The 20,701-nt window shown below is 29.3% G+C and overlaps 1 protein-coding gene across 2 annotated transcripts in view; it reads right to left on the reverse strand.

Moving 5' to 3' along the window:
- Positions 1-1,127: 1,127 nt before the first annotated feature.
- The window catches only part of LOC127288914 (putative transcription factor SOX-15), a 65,202-nt gene continuing 45,628 nt past the window's right edge, over positions 1,128-20,701 (reverse strand). Inside the window, exons 5-9 of one of the 2 annotated variants that reach the window (XM_051316620.1) lie at positions 8,343-8,565; positions 7,312-7,508; positions 5,848-6,053; positions 5,282-5,573; positions 1,128-3,684 (exon numbers count right to left, since the gene is read on the reverse strand). In XM_051316620.1, the coding sequence (XP_051172577.1) occupies positions 3,140-3,684; positions 5,282-5,573; positions 5,848-6,053; positions 7,312-7,508; positions 8,343-8,565 (1,463 nt within the window). In that variant the 3' untranslated portion in view covers positions 1,128-3,139. Of the gene's footprint in view, positions 3,688-5,281; positions 5,574-5,847; positions 6,054-7,311; positions 7,509-8,342; positions 8,566-20,701 lie in introns of both variants that reach the window. The other variant, XM_051316619.1, reaches the window with a different exon arrangement.

Raw genomic sequence — 20,701 nt, forward strand, 5'->3', positions numbered from 1 at the left:
GGTAAATATTCAGTTAATATTGGCGATTAAGTGCCAATCGAAAAATTTTGTATATTTTTCTTTATCTGTATCGTTTACAATTTCATAACAAAATAAGCCTAATCGAACTTGCGTTTTTTCATCAAAATATATAAATAAAATGTATGGTAACATTTTCATGCAGGAGCATCCTAACAATAAACTGTAAGTCGCTGGATGATCTGCCGATTTTACACCGTCTATTGTTTGTTTTTGCAATAATTTTTTGGATTTTTTTTAGTAGGAATCATTTTGTTAAGAGAGGTTATGATGTTTCTTTATGTAATGAGTTGTTAATATTATATATTATCCCTGGAGCCCACTTCTAGTGATTCTCTCCTTTGGTTATTGAAGAAGATATTTCCTGAGCAGATCCATGTGGATTTGTTAGTTTTAAATTCTCCGTTCTCATCTATGACACGCCTTTGTGTATCAGGCTTCTTCCTTTTTTTACTTATGTCGATTAGAAGAGATCTTAACCTTATTTTTCCTTCTAGTCATATGATTTGAGAATAGAGAGTAAATTCCTGATTAATTAAGGAGACTTTTACTTTATGTTTATGTCCTCCTAATGCATTCTCCTCCTCCTTCACTTGTACAGTTCTTTCTCCTGCAATCGAGACATGTTTCTTTCCATGTATTCGCCAAAACTGCGAATCGTAGTTTCTGACCATTTAGTGTTGTACTAGAACACCTCATCGCGGAACCTTACAATGTCGGTTAAGTCCGCAAAATTATATTCTTCTAGGTTTATTTCCCGTACGTTCACCCACAATCGGCACAACTCGGGGATGTTTTACATAAAATATTCTTGATCGTAAAATGTCGGCAAAAGAGGGGAATATTATATTCTGGATTTGAATTAGAAGAATAATCAGAATTATTTAACAATTTACCAATTTTTAAATATCTAATTTTTTATTTTGAAAGTTATTTATAATTTTTTTCAAAATAAAAATTCGGTGTATGCACTTAAGACAAATTTAATTTAACAAAAAAATTTGTTAATTTGCGTCCTAGTTAAGAAATTTTGACTCTTTTTCTGTGTATTCTCTTATTAAAAAAATAAATTTGTTTCTGAGGAAGGGTATTGACAAAACGAAAACAAATACTAGACATGAGAGTCAGTCCCTCATATTTATTGTCACTCCAAGTTCGTACTGTAGTAATAAAATATAATTTATGCTTTACATACAATGTAACTTATATATACACATATTTTTTTATAAGTATTTAATAAAAATACGTGAATGTACTTGTTTTTTTTCCTTTATCTCCAACCTAAGTCCTCAAAAAAAAAAACTTCATCCCAATAAAATCAGTCGTATTTTTTTTTTTGCTGAAATTTTTATTTATTTTATATTTCATCATACTTAAAAAAAAATATAATAAATTTTTTTATACAATTTTTTTTCCATTACTATTATTTGTATACTATTCGATGGTAATATCGAAATTATTATATCAACATATTTTTTTGTATAATAAATCATTTATTCACAATTTTGAAAAACATTTGTTTCTTTTTCAATTATATTAAACAATGTTTATAATAAACTAATAATTTAGTTCTATGCATTATTATTTTTTTTGTAATATTGTAATTATTATAAATTGTATCACTTTTTAAAGTATAAATAATATTATGTACAATAGTAAAAAAAAAAACAAACAAGAATGTTGGATTTAGAGATTCGCTGCTCAATAATCGAAGAGCAGATAATGTGCAGGTCAGTCCATCGATCGAGATCATTTGAATTATTATTAACTACATATGCCTGCTGGATGGACCTAAACGCATTATTCTAATGTGTGTAGGAATAAATTGGAAGAAACATAAAAAAAAAAATTAAGGCTTTCTTGCCGCACTTAATCGTACTATATTTTTTTTCTATTTTTTTACACTAAATAAACGACGTTCAATGTCTAAAACTATTAAAATATACTATACAAAATTTTCAAATAATAAAATTTTTAATCAAAACTTTAAAAGATTGATAAACAGAATAAAAAAAATCAATTTTTTTTGCTTATATTATTGCAAATATAATTTTTCCATGAAATTTTACTTTTTGACAATGTAAGAACAAAGTTTTCTCCATTTTTAATATAATAAAAGAAAAAAGAAATTAAAAAACGTTACAAGTAGTAAAACCGACATTGATTTTTTCACTTAATCGGTTGTTGATAATCAAGATTTTTTCTTTATCAACAGTCGGTAAATTAATTGGTCGTCGATAATCAAGTTTTTTTCTCTATCAACTGTCGGTAAATTAATCGGTAATCAAGATTTCTTTATCGACTGTAGGTAAATTAATCAGTCGTCGATAATCAAGATTTCTTCTTTATCAACAGTAGGTAAAGTAGAAAAATTTAATATCTAAAATACTTTCTCATGTGTAAAAATGAATAATAGCCTATTGTTGCTAAATTCTAAAATACTAAAAAATTCTGATTTACAATCTTTTGAACAAAAACATTTTAACAAAGGTAAAAAATAAGTTTTTAATTGGTTTTTGGGGATCAGTGTTATTGTTAACTGAATCTACAGTTGATAATAAGGATTCCTTCTTTATCAGCAGTCGGTTATGTAAAAAACTAATATCGAATATACTTTCTCCTACTAAAACATCAATATTACCGAATTATTAACTTAATCGACAGTTGATAACGAATTTCTATTTTATCAACAGTCGGTAAAGTAGAAACTGCATTGTCCGATTTTATAAATTGATTGAATAAAACAACTGCAATTAAAGTAAAATAAGTAAAAAAAATTCTTCAGCAATTTTAGTGTTTAGTCGCAAAATCTTCATTGTCAAAGAATAAAATTTACTAACATAGAAAATATTAAAATAAAAATCTAATATTTCCATATCGACAGTTGATAGTGAATATTACTTCTTTATCAGCAGTCGATAAAACCAAGAAACTAAATAGTCAAATATAAATTCTTTCAAAGAAAATAACTACAAACTGAATTTTCAAAAAAAAAAAAAAATTCAAAAAACAATTGGCAAAAAATAAAATTTTTAACAAAAAAATCCGAAATAAAAAAGGGATTATCGTATTTTATGGTTTGTGGAGGATTTATACCAATAAAAAAAATGTAAAAAAATCACTAACTACTGTAACAAGTTTTTCGTACATCCGCAAGAATCACACTGAAATCATCATCAGATTTTGGGACATGTTCCATATTTTGAACTTGTTGTTGCTGTTGCTGCTGCTGCGGATGTTGTTGATGCTGATGATGAGCCTGTGGATGTTCTTGATACTTGGTGACATCAACGCCTTGATGATATGATTGTTCCATGTGAGTGATGTCAGAAACAGTTGAACATTGATTGTCTTTATTTGGTTCATCAATAATACACTGTGAACTCGATAAATCAAGATGTTGTGACTGTTGCGGTGAATAATAACGCAAATCACTCGCATAATTATGATTACTGTCGAGAAGATTTTGTGTTGTGAGACTTGAATGACCAACTGTTGATGGTTGTGTGTATTTGAAATATTTTTCCAATTGTAAACTTTGCTCCTCACCGTCGTCATGAAGATTCGATTCCATATGAGACATTGGGACTTGCTGTTGTTGTTGTTGGGCCGATCCACTCTCCTGATAATCTTGATGATGTTGAAGTTGATATCTGTGTGAAACGCCTGCTGTTTGACAAAAGAAAAAATAAATGTAACATCTGTTGGTAAAGAAGGGACAATTTTAACTACTAATAGTAAATGATATTTTTGTTTAATCAAGTATTAGTGCTATGCAGACAATCGATAATTTAATTAATTTAACATTTTTCGATGGATGATTACTTCTTTACCGACAATCGACAATTTAATTTATCGTTTAGTAAAAAATCACTATCTTACCGACAGTAGAATGAACAAACTAAAAATATCAGCAGTCGATAAAGTAGAAAATATTATTAACTACTGTGGATATTGTGGAAAATATTACAATGTAAGTTTTTAAATCTATCTTGTAATAAAAAGAAGATAATAATAATAATAATAATAATAATAATAATTTGTCGTTGACAAAAAAAAGTTAGTTGCTATATTTTAATACTATAATGTTCGGTTTCTAAAACTTTACAAATAAACTTTGTCTTCTGTCGATAAAGAGAAAACAATATTTTTCTTTGTTCGATAAAGACGATTTTACTGTTATCGACTGTCGGTTAAAAAGAGAATGACGTTGCATTTTAAAAATCACTTTTATCAATTTTATCGTATGTCGATAAAGACAAAAACAATTTGTATTCGTTAGGAATAAATTTTTTTCATCTGTTGATGATTCCGACTTTACCGATTGTCGATAAAGAAGAAAATGACTATATGCATTTTACAAATAAATTTTATCGTCTGTCGATAAAAAGAAAACAATTTGATGTCTTTTGTCGATAAAAACAATTTTACTGTTATCGATTGTTTTTATTAATTTTATCATATGTCGATAAATATGACTTTACTGTTACCGATTGTCGATAAAGAAGAAAATGACTATGTAATTTAAATAAATTTTATCGTATGTCGATAAAGAGAAAAACAATTTGTACTCGTTAGGTATAAATTTTATTCGGTCGATAAGAAAGACTGAATTGTGTTATCGACTGTCGGTAAAAAAAAAATTGATTATATAGATTTTAAAAATAAATTTTATTGTCTGTTGCTATAGAAAAAACTACATTGTACTTGTGCGGTATAATTGATATGTTACCTTTGGTCGATAAAAACGATTTTACTGTTATCGATTGTCGATAAAGAAGAAAACGACGATATGCAATATAAAAATAAATTTTATCGTCTATCTATAAATAAAATCAATCTGGCTATATATTTTTTTTCTTCAATTGATAAAAACGATTTTACTGTTATCCTATGTCGGTAAAGAAGAAAATGACTATATATCCAATTTAAAAATCAATTTTATCATCTGTAAATGAGGAAAAACAATTTCTACTCGATACATATTTTTTTTTTGCTCGATAAAGACAATTTTACTGTTATCGATTGTCGGTAAAAAAGAAAATGACTAAATGCATTTTAAAATCAATTTTTATTATTTATCGATAAAGAGAAAACAATTTTGTTATCTTTTGTCGATAAAGACGATTTTACTGTTATCGATTGTCGGTAAAGAAGAAAATGCCATTAAAAAAAATTTCACTTGTTAATAAATAAATAAAATTAAATATAATTAATAATAAAAAAATTACTAATTTAATAAAAAGAAAAAATGTATATTTACCAGAACATCCCTCATTGACACGAAGACTTAAATTTGGTGGCCTGTTACACTGAATTGTATTGTAACCGCTATCAACTCCAGATTGCATCGAATAATTGGATTTTGATGGTGGAGCGTTACTATAGTGAAGAGACTGATCGTGGGGTGAAGCAACGGGCGGATAAAAAGTCCCCGTGACCGATCCAACATTTTCAAATCCCGATCTCAATTTGTTGCAGGAGACCATCATCCCATTTGCAATTCCCACGGCTGCTATGCTTGAACTTTGCCTCTCGAAATTTAAATAACTCACCTGTGAATATATATATATTTTTTTCTTATTAAAATATAACGTTTACAATTTTTTTTTTAATACTCTGCATTGGAAATATTTAATTATAATTTTTTTTATTTACTGTAAGTAATAATTTTTTTTTCTAATCATTTAAGTTAGTTTAAAATTTAATTTCTATGTAATATTTTGGATATTTTTAATTAAGTTAATAAAAACGTTAATTTTTTTAAGAAACAAATTTTTTTGGGGAAATTAATTTTTATTTTAATTAAATTGTTTAAAGAAATAAAACCTTTTTATATGTCAGTGTATCTGTGTAGCTTCCAGCACTGGGACAAGATGATATGCTTACTCCACTGTGTGAGGGATGCATTTGACTCTCATTCATAAATGAATAACGTTTCGTTTGTTCGGCAATTTCACTGTGTTGCTTCGACGTACCTTCCATCATATCACGATCCTGATCCTGATTTTGAGACGTTGAAATATGTCCATCTCCTGACATGATTAAGAGATTTTTCTTTTAATTTTCAATGGTGTTTTTACAAATTGGTAACTAATTTTATTTTTAACTTTTATTCAAGTTTAAAAAATTGAAATATAAATCCTAAAACTGAGTTTTGAAAATTAAGTTTACATTCAAAGTATAAATTAATTGATTTTTAAAAAAATTTAGCTCGATACTGAAAACGCCATTTTGAATTTTGAAAATATGATCTTATATTTTTAATCAGCGACCCCAAAAACCCCCGAGTAATGAAATTTAGGAGATTTTGAACGTTTTTTAAAAATACGTTCTCAATTTTGTATCCGCCATTTTGGATTTTCAAAAACCAACTTCAGATTCGTAATTAGCGACCCCAAAAACCCCCGAGTAACGAATTTTAAGCGATTTCGTACGATTCTTAAAAAATTGTCCTCCATATTGGATCCGCCATTTTGATTTTCAAAAACCAACTTCAGATTCGTAATTAGCGACCCCAAAAACCCCCGAGTAACGAATTTTAAGCGATTTCGTACGATTCTTAAAAAATTGTCCTCCATATTGGATCCGCCATTTTGTATTTTCAAAAACCAACTTCAGATTCGTAATCAGCGACCCCGAAAACCCCCGAGTAACGAATTTTAAGCGATTTCGTACGATTCTTAAAAAATTGTCCACCATATTGGATCCGCCATTTTGGATTTTCAAAAACCAACTTCAGATTCGTAATTAGCGACCCCAAAAACCCTTGAGTAACGAATTTTAAGCGATTTCGTACGATTCTTAAAAAATTCTCCATATTGGATCCACCATTTTGGATTTTCAAAAACCAACTTCAAATTCGTAATTAGCGACCCCAAAAACCCTTGAGTAACGAATTTTAAGCGATTTCGTACGATTCTTAAAAAATTCTCCTCCATATTGGATCCACCATTTTGGATTTTCAAAAACCAACTTCAAATTCGTAATTAGCGACCCCGAAAACCCCCGAGTAACGAATTTTAAGCGATTTCGTACGATTCTTAGAAAATTTTTCTCCATATTGGATCCGCCATTTTGGATTTTCAAAAATTAAGAGTCGATTATAAATCACTAAGCATAAAAATTTCCGAGTATAAAGTTTCAAGTGAATTTGAGGATTTTTTTCCAAATTTCTAAAGTCTTCGTTATAGTTTCTTTTAAAAATTGACTTCCGTAGCCATTTTGAATCAGCCATTTTAAATTTCATAAAATCTTACGCTATATATAAATGCAAAAAATATTTAAAATTACCATCAGGCTCAGGACTTGCAACAGGAGTGATATCCGGTGTGTGAATAATCGGCGTGTAAGGACTTCCATAAATGGAATTATTCTCAGATTTAAATTCAGATAAACTCTGTTGCTGTTGTGGATGATAGAGGGAAGAAATCGGTGAATGTCCACCCCAAGCCATTTGGGACATTCCTTGATAACTTTCCATTTTTGACCTTTTGCAGAAAAAAAAAGAAAATCAGTTACATTACAATTTTCATATTAGTTTTTTCGCAAAGAAAAAAAACATTTTCCTTGCCTACTGTCGATAAAGAAGTTAGTTACATTTTTAAAAGTGTATAATTTTGACAAAGATTGTATTTAATTTTTTTTAAATTATTTCCTGGTGAAATATTTTATTACCGACAGTCGATAAGAAAAATAAATTTTTTACCCTATGTCGGTAATGAAGAAATTTATCAAAAATGCAACAATTTAGAATAAGTGAATGGAAAATAAATAAAAACTATCAGTCGGTTTGAAAAATAATCTTTTTACCCTATGTCGGTAATGAAGATATCAAAAATGTAACAATTTAAAAAAAGGAAAAAGAAAATAAATAAAAACCAACAGTCGGTAAGAAAAATAATCTTCTTACCCCATGTTGGTAATGAAGAAATTTATCAAAAGTGCAACAATTTAAAAAAAGGAAAAAGAAAATAAATAAAAATCAACAGACGGTAAGAAAAATAATCTTTTTACCCTATGTCGGTAATGAAGAAATTTAGCAGAAATGCAAATTTTTTTTTAAATATTCAGAAAATAAAAAAAATTTTAATGAAAATCAGAATAAATTTAGTCATCGTGATAGTAGAAAAAGGAAGGGAGGAAAAATGGGAAAGGGAGTTTTCGAAGGAGAAACTGAATAGACAATGCGAAATTTAGAGGACACCGTCTAAAAAAAAAAACAAAATACTAGTTGCGATTTACTTTTGGCAGTTGTTTATAGCCTCATGAATAATTCATTAGATGTTTCAAGGAGAGGGATTCTCAGCGGACTTTTAACTTACATGGAATGATGAATGGCGGCGGTGTTAGGATTGCTCCTACTGCCAGGGGCGTTTGTCGCCGACGGAGGTGAAGAGGGGGCACCAGGGGCCCTTTTTGCGTGTTTCCTCCGACGCGGTCTGTACTTGTAGTTTGGATGCTCCTGCATGTGAATCACCCTCAACCTCTCAGCCTCCTCCACATAGGGCCTTCTGTCTTGTGGCGTCAGTCCTCGCCATTTCTTTCCTGAAGGTAGAGAAAAATAAATTTTTTTTTTTTTTTTTTTTGAACAATGCTAACAAATTATTTTATACTGTTTACAAAAAAAACAATTTTTTAATAATTTTCTTTTTTTATTGTTACTAAAAAAAATTTTAATTTAAAAATAATTTAGAACATTTTTTCATTAATGGAAAGTAATTAAATTTTTTATTTCTACCGTGAATTTTTATTTTGCACTAAATTATTTATTTTTGACGGAAAAATACGTTGCTTACCGTGATGAAAAATCCAATTGGAAAGAATGCAGAAGAAGGAAAAAAAAAATATTATGAGAATAAATGTAGAAATTTTTTATGTAAATTTCTAAATTGTTTAGAAATTAATATAGAGTAAAATTTAAGGTTATGTAACATTCACCTAACCTCACTTATCTCAAATATAATTTTAATTATAGGCCTAAGCAGAATGAAATCTCTAATCGTAAATTTTAAGCTTTTACATGAGAGAGAAAAGGAAAGAAATATCTTCTGTCCTTTTCTCTCTCATGTAAAAGGTTTACGATTGTCCCTTTCTGATTTAATGTTAAATTTGAGGTTATGTTTACATATTGCACATTCATTAAACCGTATTTACAATATCTGATCTTTCTTTTTATGTAATGTTCAATATTGAATAAATATTTCAGATAAATTCAGAAATTAATGTAAATGTAGTTAAATACGTAAAGCTGCATCCACAATACCTAATCGCATCCTTTTTGGAAGAAGATGCGCGCGCATCCATTGCCAACTGTTGAAAAAATTTATATTACATGTTTCACTATTCCTACTATTTCAGCTATTGTGTAAAAATTATTCGAATAATAAAAGAAAATCGTTTTGTTAAAGAAAATAAAAATTTTATATCCCAGGTAACATTTTTTTTCAATTTTTTTAGTAAATCGGAAATAAATTTTTTTGTCGAGACAGTTGGTAATGGATGCGCGCGCATCGTCTCTTCGTAAAAAATGGTTTTTAAAACAATGCGATATTATTTGATTGGAAAAAAAAATTAGGACAAAAATATTTTTTTAAATCAAAGAAATAATTTTATCAAAACAAAAGCAAGTACTTTTATACTTGTATATTTATAATATATATACTCTATATATAAATTATAAGTGTGCGTGTGTTTTAATAATGTATGGAGTGTAATTATTTTGTTGAGATATAAAATACGAGTTTACGCTCTACTTTTAATGCAGTCGTATCTCACCGATCACTTAAGAAAATTGGTAAATGGCAATTAAGGGTAAAGGGTATGATTAAATTATACATAAATATCTGCCTCGAGCAGATGCTTTTTGCGTTTTAGTTCGCATAAATAATCGTGATTTATGTGAGAAATATCAAGGTTTCTTAGAAACTTTGATAGAAAGAAACACACATATATATATATATATATATTAAAAGAATCGTAACCTTAACATAACCTCAAACTAAAAAAATGTTTTTAACAACAATCGTAATTTTTTCAATGTTGTTAAAAAATATTTTGTTGAATAATTATTAACAATAAAAGCTGTTTTTATTAAATAATTTTATATATATATTTATTTTTAAAAATTGTGATTTTTGTCTGAGCTGAAAAAAAGTCAAAATGTTGAAAAAAAATCATAGAGATTTCGACTTAGTATCATTTTTTCTAAAATATTTGTATAACTTCCAAAAAATTGTTTGAAATTAATTATTTTTTATTTTTGTTTGCGTTAAAAATTATTTTTTATTTTGAGGTCAGTATCAATATCAGTATTAAAAATTTCTGTTTATTTTAAGTTTATGCGGGCGCCATCTATGAGTAGAGTCGCTCAATATTAATTTTGTAAAGAAATATGGGATTTCCCCCTTCATATATTTTTTGTTCCGGTTGGTTTCCTTTGTCACGATTTGCCAAAATCCCCTCTTGCCATTTGTCATAATTCTCATCAACTACCGCACCCTGCTCTAGTGAAAATTTAGTAACATAAAGGCCTGAGCAGAATAGAAACGTAACCGGAATCGTAATCGCAAACGCAACCGGAAGAATGAGTTAGAGAAGGATAGACATATTATTTGTCCTTCTCTAACTCATTCTTCCGGTTACGTTTCTATTCTGCTTAGGCCTTTATTATTAAAATTAAAAATTACTGCAAAGTCACTAAATTTTCACTAGAGCAGGGTGCGGTAGTTAGTAGTGAATTATGACAAATGGCGAGGGGAAATTTTAACGAGTGGGGACAATGGAAACCAAACTTCCGTGTTCCGTTTTCAACAATATTTATACCGTTACTAATTTTTTATTTCTAATAATTTTGTTAACAAATTGTTTTTTCGAAACTTATTCAATTTTCTTTTATATTTTTTTCAAACCCAAATATTATTTAACAAATCCTTTTATTTTGTGCAAAAGCCAATTTTTAGTTTGAGGTTATGTCAAAAGGGATAAGATTTTTTAAGAGAATGAAGTCAAACGCATTTAATAATTTTTTCAGTTCAAATGCTTTTTATTAAAAAAAATATATATATAATACCCTGAAGCTACAATGTAAATTTCCTTGTATTTAATTTTATTTAAAAAATAAAAGATTAAAATGGCCCACAATTATGATGTGTTGAAAAAAAGTGAGATATCATCTCTTGCGCAGGAAAGGGTCGAAATTAATGAAGTTGTCTGCGGGTATCAGGAAATAAGGAAGGAAGGGTAGGGAGGGGGAGAAACATTAAAAGAGAAAGAGGGTGGGGGGAGATCAAAAGAGAATGGGATATATACGAAGACCCATACAAAAAGGGGAGAAATGAACAAGAAAAGTGGGGGTAAAATTAAGCAAGGAACACGGATCCATTAGAATACTTAACGAGGACATCGTATATACACATGTGTAATGTGTATATACTGTGGGACGAGGTTTGTTCCTAAAGTGCGCGGGTGTGATGATGAATCACTGCGGGAGAGATTGCTTGAGACTCACAGGCAAAGAAATATTAAATTTAAATTCACTCATTGTTGGCCCGAAAAATCTTTCGTGTCACTTTTGCGTGACTTGTTAAAAAAATGGACGGTGAAATTTTTTTTTTAATAATATATATAAAACAATATATTTTTTATTTTATTTTTGCGTTTTATTTATACTTTTTTTTTATAAAAAGAAATAAATTTTTCACTCTACATGTTGTATTTTAGGCTGTGTTTACATGACAGCGTTCGAACCAGGGTTGGGTAGTTAAGCGATGGTTCTTTTACCTACCCATCTCTGATTCAAGGCATCGTTTATGTTGAACAATGAGTGTAACAAGGATAAAAGCACATGTCTGTCCTTCTGTCTCTCATTTGCTTAACGATGATAAAAAAAATTTAACCTAAAAATTCTTTTCGAATTTAAAAAAAGGTTACCAAAAATGTATTTTTTTAGGCTATTAAAGATTTGTAAAAATAATTGAAACAATTCATACTTCGAAGATGAAGAAATCAGCTCTAATTTATAGTCGTGAATGTGAACTGACAGGTGCATCCAATAATTTTCCCTTTATGCGCGAGCAAACCCTACGGGGATAAAATGGATGATTTACTGAAAGCAAGTTAGGACCAAACAAAAGCCGGTCATTGTTGCGAGAATTATTATCATTATTATTATTGCCTTTCAGGCAATGCTTCCTTAAGTTCCTCTTTCAATGACTTGGAGGTTAGTTGGCAATATTTTTTTTTTATTTTTTGCTTTATTGTTACTCTTCGAATTGAAACAATCGATTTCTGCTAATTAATTATTACAGTCGATGGTAACAATTAAAGCAACACACACATGACGCCCTTTCAATTTATTATATCTGCCTTTTCATTATATTAAATCAGATGTCTCTCTCAAATTATATTTGACTGTATTTTATCTGTATACTCTTTCATTCAGAGGCAGAAATTTTTTTTAATATTGAAAATTAAATTACCAATCGAAATTATTTTTGCCAAAAAGAGCAAGAAGTGTATTAAAAAATTAATAATATTTACTATACGAATGATAGTAGAAATTTGAGAACCAAATTTAGGTTATGTTTCGTGGTAAAAAAAAGCAGTAGCGCCACGGGGATAAAACGAACGATTAATGGGAAGCATTTTGAGTGACGTCACTGCCACTCAAAACGGTTGGAGTTGTGAAGCTACTATTTTCTAAATTCTAATGGTCACTTTATGACTCCAGCAGTACTTGACAACATCAGGACATTTTGTGGGTGTTTTCGACGTTGACACTCTGAGCGCTCTGAGAGCTCGAAAAGGTTCTCAACCACATTTTATTATTTTAGTGTATTTAACCTAATTTAACCTAACCTAATCCAATGCAATCTTCTCATTACGCTTTCAAGACCGGTGAAGACCACGCTTTTGCATCATGGAGGAAAGAATAATTTTAAATGATTTAGTTTTAAAGAACAATAAAACATTATTCAAGAATAATGGTCGCATTTCATGCGACGTAACGAACGTTGATACGAGTAAGTATTAATTTTAATGTAATATTTATATTTTTTATTTATTTATTTTATTTATTTTATTTATTTTTTTTTTTTCTATTTGTATGATTTTTTTAAATATTCTTTTTTAAAATCCAAATTTAACGGCAGATTTACAATAAGCGATTTAGAAAACTCTCGGGCAGAGTTTTCATCGAATCTGAACCATGTGAAAAAAATTCCGCCATACTGGATCCGCCATTTTGAATTTTACCAAAATTCACGCTATTCAGAGATGCGAATTTATTTTCCCCTATTATTATTTGAAGATTAAAATTTTTATATTTTATTAAAAATACAGAAATTTTGCAACAACAAAAATTATTTGAATCCTACAAGATTTTACTATTATATAATTTTCATTAAATTTAAAAATCAACAATAATAATTGATTGTGGTCTGAAAATTCTTATCTTGTCCGCCGCGGACATTGTTTGAAAGCAGAGATTTCGATTCGTATATATATATATATATAAAATGTGTGCGAGAAAAGACGGTGAAAGTAAGAGGGACATGAAAATGTGGGAGTAGATGAGAGAGGGTTGGATATATTCAACTCTCTTTCTTTATCATTTTCTTTTTTTTTCTTAAAGAAAGACCCTACAGGTTAGCATCTCCTTCGTAGTTGAAATACAAAATGAAATATGAAATAATGGTGCGCACTCGCGGCTGGCTGAAGGCACGGGCGCACCCATATCTACGCCCCCATACTGCTTGCATCTATCTACCTAGATATGTATAAGTATCTACATACATATATACACGAAATAAATACAAATTCATATATTTTGCTCTGAAAATTTAACAGAAAAAAATTACATTTCCCATTCTCATGGTAAAAAGAAAAACATAATTGGTTTAAAAGATTTTAAATACAAAAAAGTTTGGTATAACTAATTAGTGAAGAAAACTTGTACTTAAAAACAAAAAACCTTATTTTCATTTTAAATCTTATATTATATATAAAAAATTACCGAGTACATGAAAATATATTTGCAGAACTAAAGGGGGCCATTAAAATTCTCCATAGCAGAAGATAGCAGGACTTTAGCATATGCTGATCTCGAAATTCTCGAAATAGGGCAAAAGCTCAGGTCTCGAGTTAACGAGATGAAATAAGAATAAGAGAAGAGAAACTGGAGGTCGAGATCATTGATTTTCGCAGAGTCGTCGTCTTTGGACGAAGATTAACCGCAAGGTTGCGGCCCAGGGGGGACAAAAAAAAGATAACGAAAAAAAAGAAGAAGAAAGAGAGGAGAAGGAGAAAAAGTCGGAACGAAGAGAAAAGGGACTATCGACGATCTATCTACACATCTTCGAATTACAACTGACATTTCCCTGAAAGCGTGAAAGCGTTCAAGTCTTTTTATTCATATCCCCTTTCTCAAAGAGTCTTTCCTTATTCCCCACTCTTCTTTCTCTCTCTCTCTCTCTCTCTCTTTTTCTTTTCCGCTCTCTATCTCTTTATCTTGTTTGGTAAACCTAATTAACGATTCCATGGAGACAGACACGTGGGCTCTTGTGGGTATTTCACGATTTTCTGTTGTCGATTTTTGTGCAATTCAAAAGAATAATTTTACAATATGTACGTACAATGATTTTAGAGAAAGAAAAAAAATATTTTCACCTAAAAGTTAGTTTCAACAATAAATTGTGTATAAAATCTAATTTTTTGCCTTTCAGATCAAATTCAGGGACTTCACACTGCACAGCAATCATAAACTCAAGACTTTGAATATTTTTAATAAAAATGATTTAAAAAAAATTATGAGAGACAGCTAAATCTATATACAACAAAATGTTATTCTTGTAATTCAGTTGAATAATTTTATCCCTTTCGAAAACATTCCAAATTCTTATAATAAATTAACTTGAATTAAATTAATATCTACCCGAAATACTAACAGAAGTATTTGGGAGATTATCAATCTTTTAAAAATTTCCTAACATTCTGAATCCTATCCGCTGGATTTATATCCATCTAGTCGAATCTTGGAATTTATTGGATGATTTTAAAATTATCACTTGCGATGCTTATCGTTTTGCTACATTATGATGTCTTAATCGAATTTCCATTAATTTAGAACAATTTTTATGTTGCAATTCTAAATACAACAACAAAATTTTTAACGGAAGCAAAATGTGGAAATTCGTCAATCCAATTTTTGTTCCCGTCATCGTTGCCATTTTTGTAGCTTACAATAAAATTAATTCCTTACACAACATTGGATTCACTGCGGATTATCCTGCAGCTCCCTTGACTGTTTCCCAGCAAAAAAAATTATCCCAAATACTTCAAAAGTTCCTGCGAGAATTAACAAAAAACAACACTAATTTCTTAATTAATATTATAGGATTAGCAGCTTCGAAAAATTAGTAAAACCTTTTTTTAATTCTCTCCCTCATATTACATTATGATTTATTAATATACAGTTAAACGTCGATCTTAGTCACACTATAAATATGCAGAAACTGAATAAATCAAAAGAAAGTGGAGGGGTGAAGGAAAAAAAATAATATTGTGTAACTTCTTTTTTTAAATGATTTTTTCAGTTAAATCAAATCTATGGGGGATATCGGAGTAAAATATCCTTTCTCTCACAACGTGGTTATAACGCAACCGTTTAAGTTAGTGCGATATACACATATATATATACACTCCGCACACCGCGCGCGCTCCCACAAGTCCAGATGATCGTGGCATCTTTGTTGAAGCCGCGAAGAAAGGAGTGCGTTCGATCAGCAGAGTTATTTGTTTATCTCTCACAGAGTGAGTCTATTGCGAAAGTCATGAGAGGCAAAAACAGAGATACCTGCCAAGCTAACTTCGAAAGAATTGAAAGAAACGAAGAAAGATTCTGCGACGCGCGCGATACTATATGTATATATATATATATATATATGTAGACGCTTATAAAAGGCCGCACGTTCCCCCGCGAGGAATTTGAAAATTTCTCACTCAATTCTGAAAATGTCACGTTCCATTTCAACACGTACGATTTTACATTAATTTAAATGTGGATTGCTGTTTGACGGATTTAAAATATATTTTTGTTTTAGCTAGAGGGTTTAAAAATTTACAGAGTGATGCAAAAATACTAGTGTAAATTAAATTAAGAAAAAAAAATTTATTTTGTTCCACATTAACTTTTGTGCTGCGTGCAGTGGAGCCCCTCCAATAAAAACCATTTTTGAAGAACGGCCGTAACTCCGGCATTTTGTAACATTCTTAAAGTAAAAAAAATATTTCTACAAACATATAAAAATATGCCTAACAATATCCTTTAATTTAATTATTATCCTATTTCTCCTTCCACGAAAAAAAAATTAGCAAAAAACGTTAAATTTCAGCCTCCTACAGTGGTGTAACACCTTAATTTTAATTGCTGAGTACGGTTTGGGATAGTTTATACATGCAAATTCTGGATTATTCTTGACTCATTTTGGATTGTATTACTTATATGTTAAATAAAACCAAATCGTATAGCTCAGAATTTCGCCAAAGAATATCTTTTAATTACAAATAAATACCAGATGAAATAAAAAAGGTGAAACATTATTATAAATAATTATTAAAAATGATTTACAGTTATGCTCTGCATCGATGAATGGACCCATGACGAAAAAACGAGTTATTGTAAATTGATTTGTACTTTAATTTAAACTAACTTTATAATAATTGAACTTATGACTGTAACCACTATTAAAAGACTGAAACCAAAAATATATAGCGGAATATACTCAGGGTTGGACACTTCGCTTTTCTTAAAATAAGAACACTAGCGCCACCTATGCACGGACGTGGCGAAGCTTCTTGTAGTGAAACCTAAGGGTACGTTCACACTATCTCATGCATGCACTGTCCATGCATGCAGAAACATTTGGCCGGTCACACTTCAACGAAATCTAGTAAATGTTTAGTACCCTTTCTAGTTACAACCAAAATTTCTGGAAAATTACTAGAAAATTACTAAATATTCACTAGATTTCGTTGAAGTGTGACCGGACAAATGTTTCTGCATGCATGAGATAGTGTGACCGTACCCTAACTTTTTGTGCCATTACATTTTTTGGAGGATCAAAAGTAGCGTCTGCTGTGAAGTCGGTGCATTTGTAGAAATGAAAAAAGTTTTGTGAGCGATGTGATTAAACATAAAAAATCCTTTCTTAAAAAAGACAGTGCATGCAAAGCGCAAGAAAATACATCGAAATATCTCGATGGTCGAAAAAATCGAATGTAAGAAAAAATGAACTTTGCTTTCCAGAGCATCTAAATCAATATTCATTTTATAAAAATCACCTTAAATTATTGTTCCACATATATATTTTGCATAACTTACATAAATATACACTTGCAAAGTATTTATTTGTTGTAAATATTTGCAGCTATCATGAATCAGACACGAACATAACCTACATTTAATTCAAATCACTTCATTGGGCCAAGACAAAATAACGCGCGCTTTTTTAAAATAATGAAATTTATTATTTTATTAATTTATTAAATTAAATTATTATGAAAATAATATTACCTTGAATAAAAAAGTGTTTTTAGTTTTCAAAAAAAAAATATTCAATAATTTATTATTATTTTTAGACAAATTTTACAAATATAATAGATATTATTATTTTTCTGTTTGAAACTTTCTCTATAATTACATGCCTTTTTGCAATTTGTTAACAATATTATTAAATATTTAATAAAATAATTGTAATAAATTATGAACCATAAATTGAAAATTAAATTGAATGGACAAAGAATAAAAGCAACAGAGATGGTCAAAGGCCGTCGGAGGCGCTAGTGCATAAAGAAAACAAGAAATCGGCAAGATTTTTTTAGACAATATAACTCAATTGACTAAATTTATTTTTTTAAAAAAAGATTATAAAAAAAGTCCACAACGGTGTCCAACCCTGAGTATATTCCCCTACTTGAAAACTATCCCTAATAACACAAGATATCTTGGGATATATTGATAATATCCCGCAGATATCCTAGGGATGTCCTATGGATATCAAAAGGATCTCTTAAGGATATCCAAAAAATCGGCGGTTTGGATATCCTATGGATATCCCAAGATATCCTGGGGACCATTCTAGGATATTGACCATTGATATGGATATCCTAGGGATATCCTTTTGTTATGAGGGATTGAAAACTAAACATGTTGACCCGATGAGGGCTGGATGGCAAAAGAGAAAGAGTTTGAAAACTAAATGTTTAATTCATACTAAAATTGACACTAGATGACGCAACGATTTCCTAAATTTTAACCAATCAGAAACATTTTCCTACCTTACTTCTCCCATAATTCTGAATTACTAATACAAACTAAGCGACTTTTTTTTATTAAATACTTTGATTCTTTGTAATTTACTAATGTATTAAAATTCAAATATGGGTATTTGAAATATAGATCCCTGCTGTAAATAGTATAAATAATTAACGTCTAGTAAAGTGGTTTTAATGTATAGGTGTCGAAGTTTCAAAAAAAAAATAAAAATGGAACGACTCCGTTGATTTACGTGTGGCGCATGCACCCTATCAACGAAAAGAAAGTCCTCAAGGAGTTAATTATGCGTTTACGTCGCTTATTCGCAAAGCGGAACATGGATTGATTAAAAGCGACCAACCTTATACCAAGGTAAGTGTCGTAAATCTTGTAAATTTATAATTTACACAGACCTAATGCCTCCCTTCATATTGTTTAAGTCCATTAAAACCATCAAGAAAAATAACAAAAAAAAAAATATAAATTTAATTCTTCAAAAATAAATAATTAAAATATTATTTCCTAAACCATTCGTTATAAAAATATATTTAATTATCTGTTACTATAAATATATTGTATAATATTACAATTAATATATTATAAGAGAAAGAACAATTGAAATTTAATAATATATGGTGTGACAAATCAGCGGCAGCTGATTTCTTTTTTTCAAACTACAAATTATAATGATACCGCGCGTTGTGACGGAAGAAAAAAAAATGCAGGAATTTAATAAAGTCATTCATTAAAATTATGGCTTGGCATTCGTCATAAATATTGAAAAAAAAATCGCTTGCATTTAATTAAGAATTTATGACAGTCTTAATTTGGAATTGTGCATTGGATGAATATTAAGATAATTTTTTAAGATAGAAAAATTGATGATAATGTCTTCCGAATGGAATATTGCATTCAATTAAAAATTAACATGGCAAAAGTCATTATTAAACCCATAATTTTCCATTTGACCAAGAAGAGAATTTAAAAATAGTATATCCCATTACAATAATCGTACATGGCATTTTTATATTGAAAAAAATTAATATTGACAATATGTTTTAATTAATTTTTCAGTTTTAGAAATAAAAGTAATTTGATTTAGAATTAGGCTTTAAAAACGTGGAATTAATTTTCATTGAATATTTGTTTTAATTGAAATTTTAAACTTACCGGGAAATATTATATCTTCTTTTAAAATGCAGTCAACATAATCTCATAGAAGGTTTTATACCTGATTATTTTTAAAGCAATTTTCCATGTCTTTAACTAATAAACTTTTTCATTATCAAATGTTTCTTTTGTCACTTTCGAAAGGAAAGTCACCATAATTTACTCTACTTTACTACAATCCTTAGGGAACATCTTTACTCTTTTTTCTGAAAGAACTATTTTCCTGATGGTCACCAATGTTTCGCGGTCTTTAAAGTATTTCTTCTATTTGCTCGACGAAATAATTTTCCAACAGCTTCACCTAGTTCGATGAAAATGTTTGCTAAACTGGAAAAAAATTTTCGAACCTTTTCCAAAAACACTAGGACTCCTGTTCTAAAGAAAAAGTAAATTTTCCTTGTTTCATCATGGTACAAAATTTCACCAATAAATGCTAATGTTGCTAAAATATAACCAAATATCAAATAAAAAAGCAATTGCAAAATAAATCCACTTGATTGAATTTCTTCTGTGTCAGTAACGCTTGGAACTTTTTCCATCAGAGAAGGATATATTCCCCATTTATGCATCAATCCAACTTCGATGAACTCTTGAAGCAATTTATTAAATGTTCCAACAAGGGGTAATCCAGGTGATATAAGGTACACCATTGCATGATGTGACAACACTTCCTGTACAATTTTAATTTCCTGCTTTCGAGACTTTTTTAAATACCTATTAATTATTTGTGATGCCAAATTAGGACTAATGGCACATGTAACATTTTTGAACTCTATCAAGTCTTTTATGCAATGTTGATAATTAAATTTCAATGTTAATTTATGAATTTTATTTGTTAATTTTCGAATATAGTCAGGTCCAAACAAATCAAGATCTTCTTTTCTGATTACTGTCATTAATGAAAAATTACTTTCAGCAAGATCTTTAATAGTATTAATTTCTAATTCTGGATATTTTTGTAACTCTGTTGCAGTCATCATTGTGTGAAGAAATCCTGAATATACTATACACGTAAAGATCAAACAAATAAAGACCAATCTTTCCTTGAAACATTTTGGCTCGTCTGCAACTCCTATTCCTAATACTATTTGAAAAATATTCATCATTTGCCATAAATTTTTATTAAATTGCAACTCAAGTAGAAACAGTAGCAAACAGACGATTAGAATAAGATTTATGAAAATTAAAAATAATAATTTC

The sequence above is a fragment of the Leptopilina boulardi genome, unplaced genomic scaffold, assembly GCF_019393585.1.
Source record: "Leptopilina boulardi isolate dan_hultmark-lab unplaced genomic scaffold, ZJU_Lbou_2.1 LbouV2_399, whole genome shotgun sequence".
NCBI classification, from domain to species: domain Eukaryota; kingdom Metazoa; phylum Arthropoda; class Insecta; order Hymenoptera; family Figitidae; genus Leptopilina; species Leptopilina boulardi.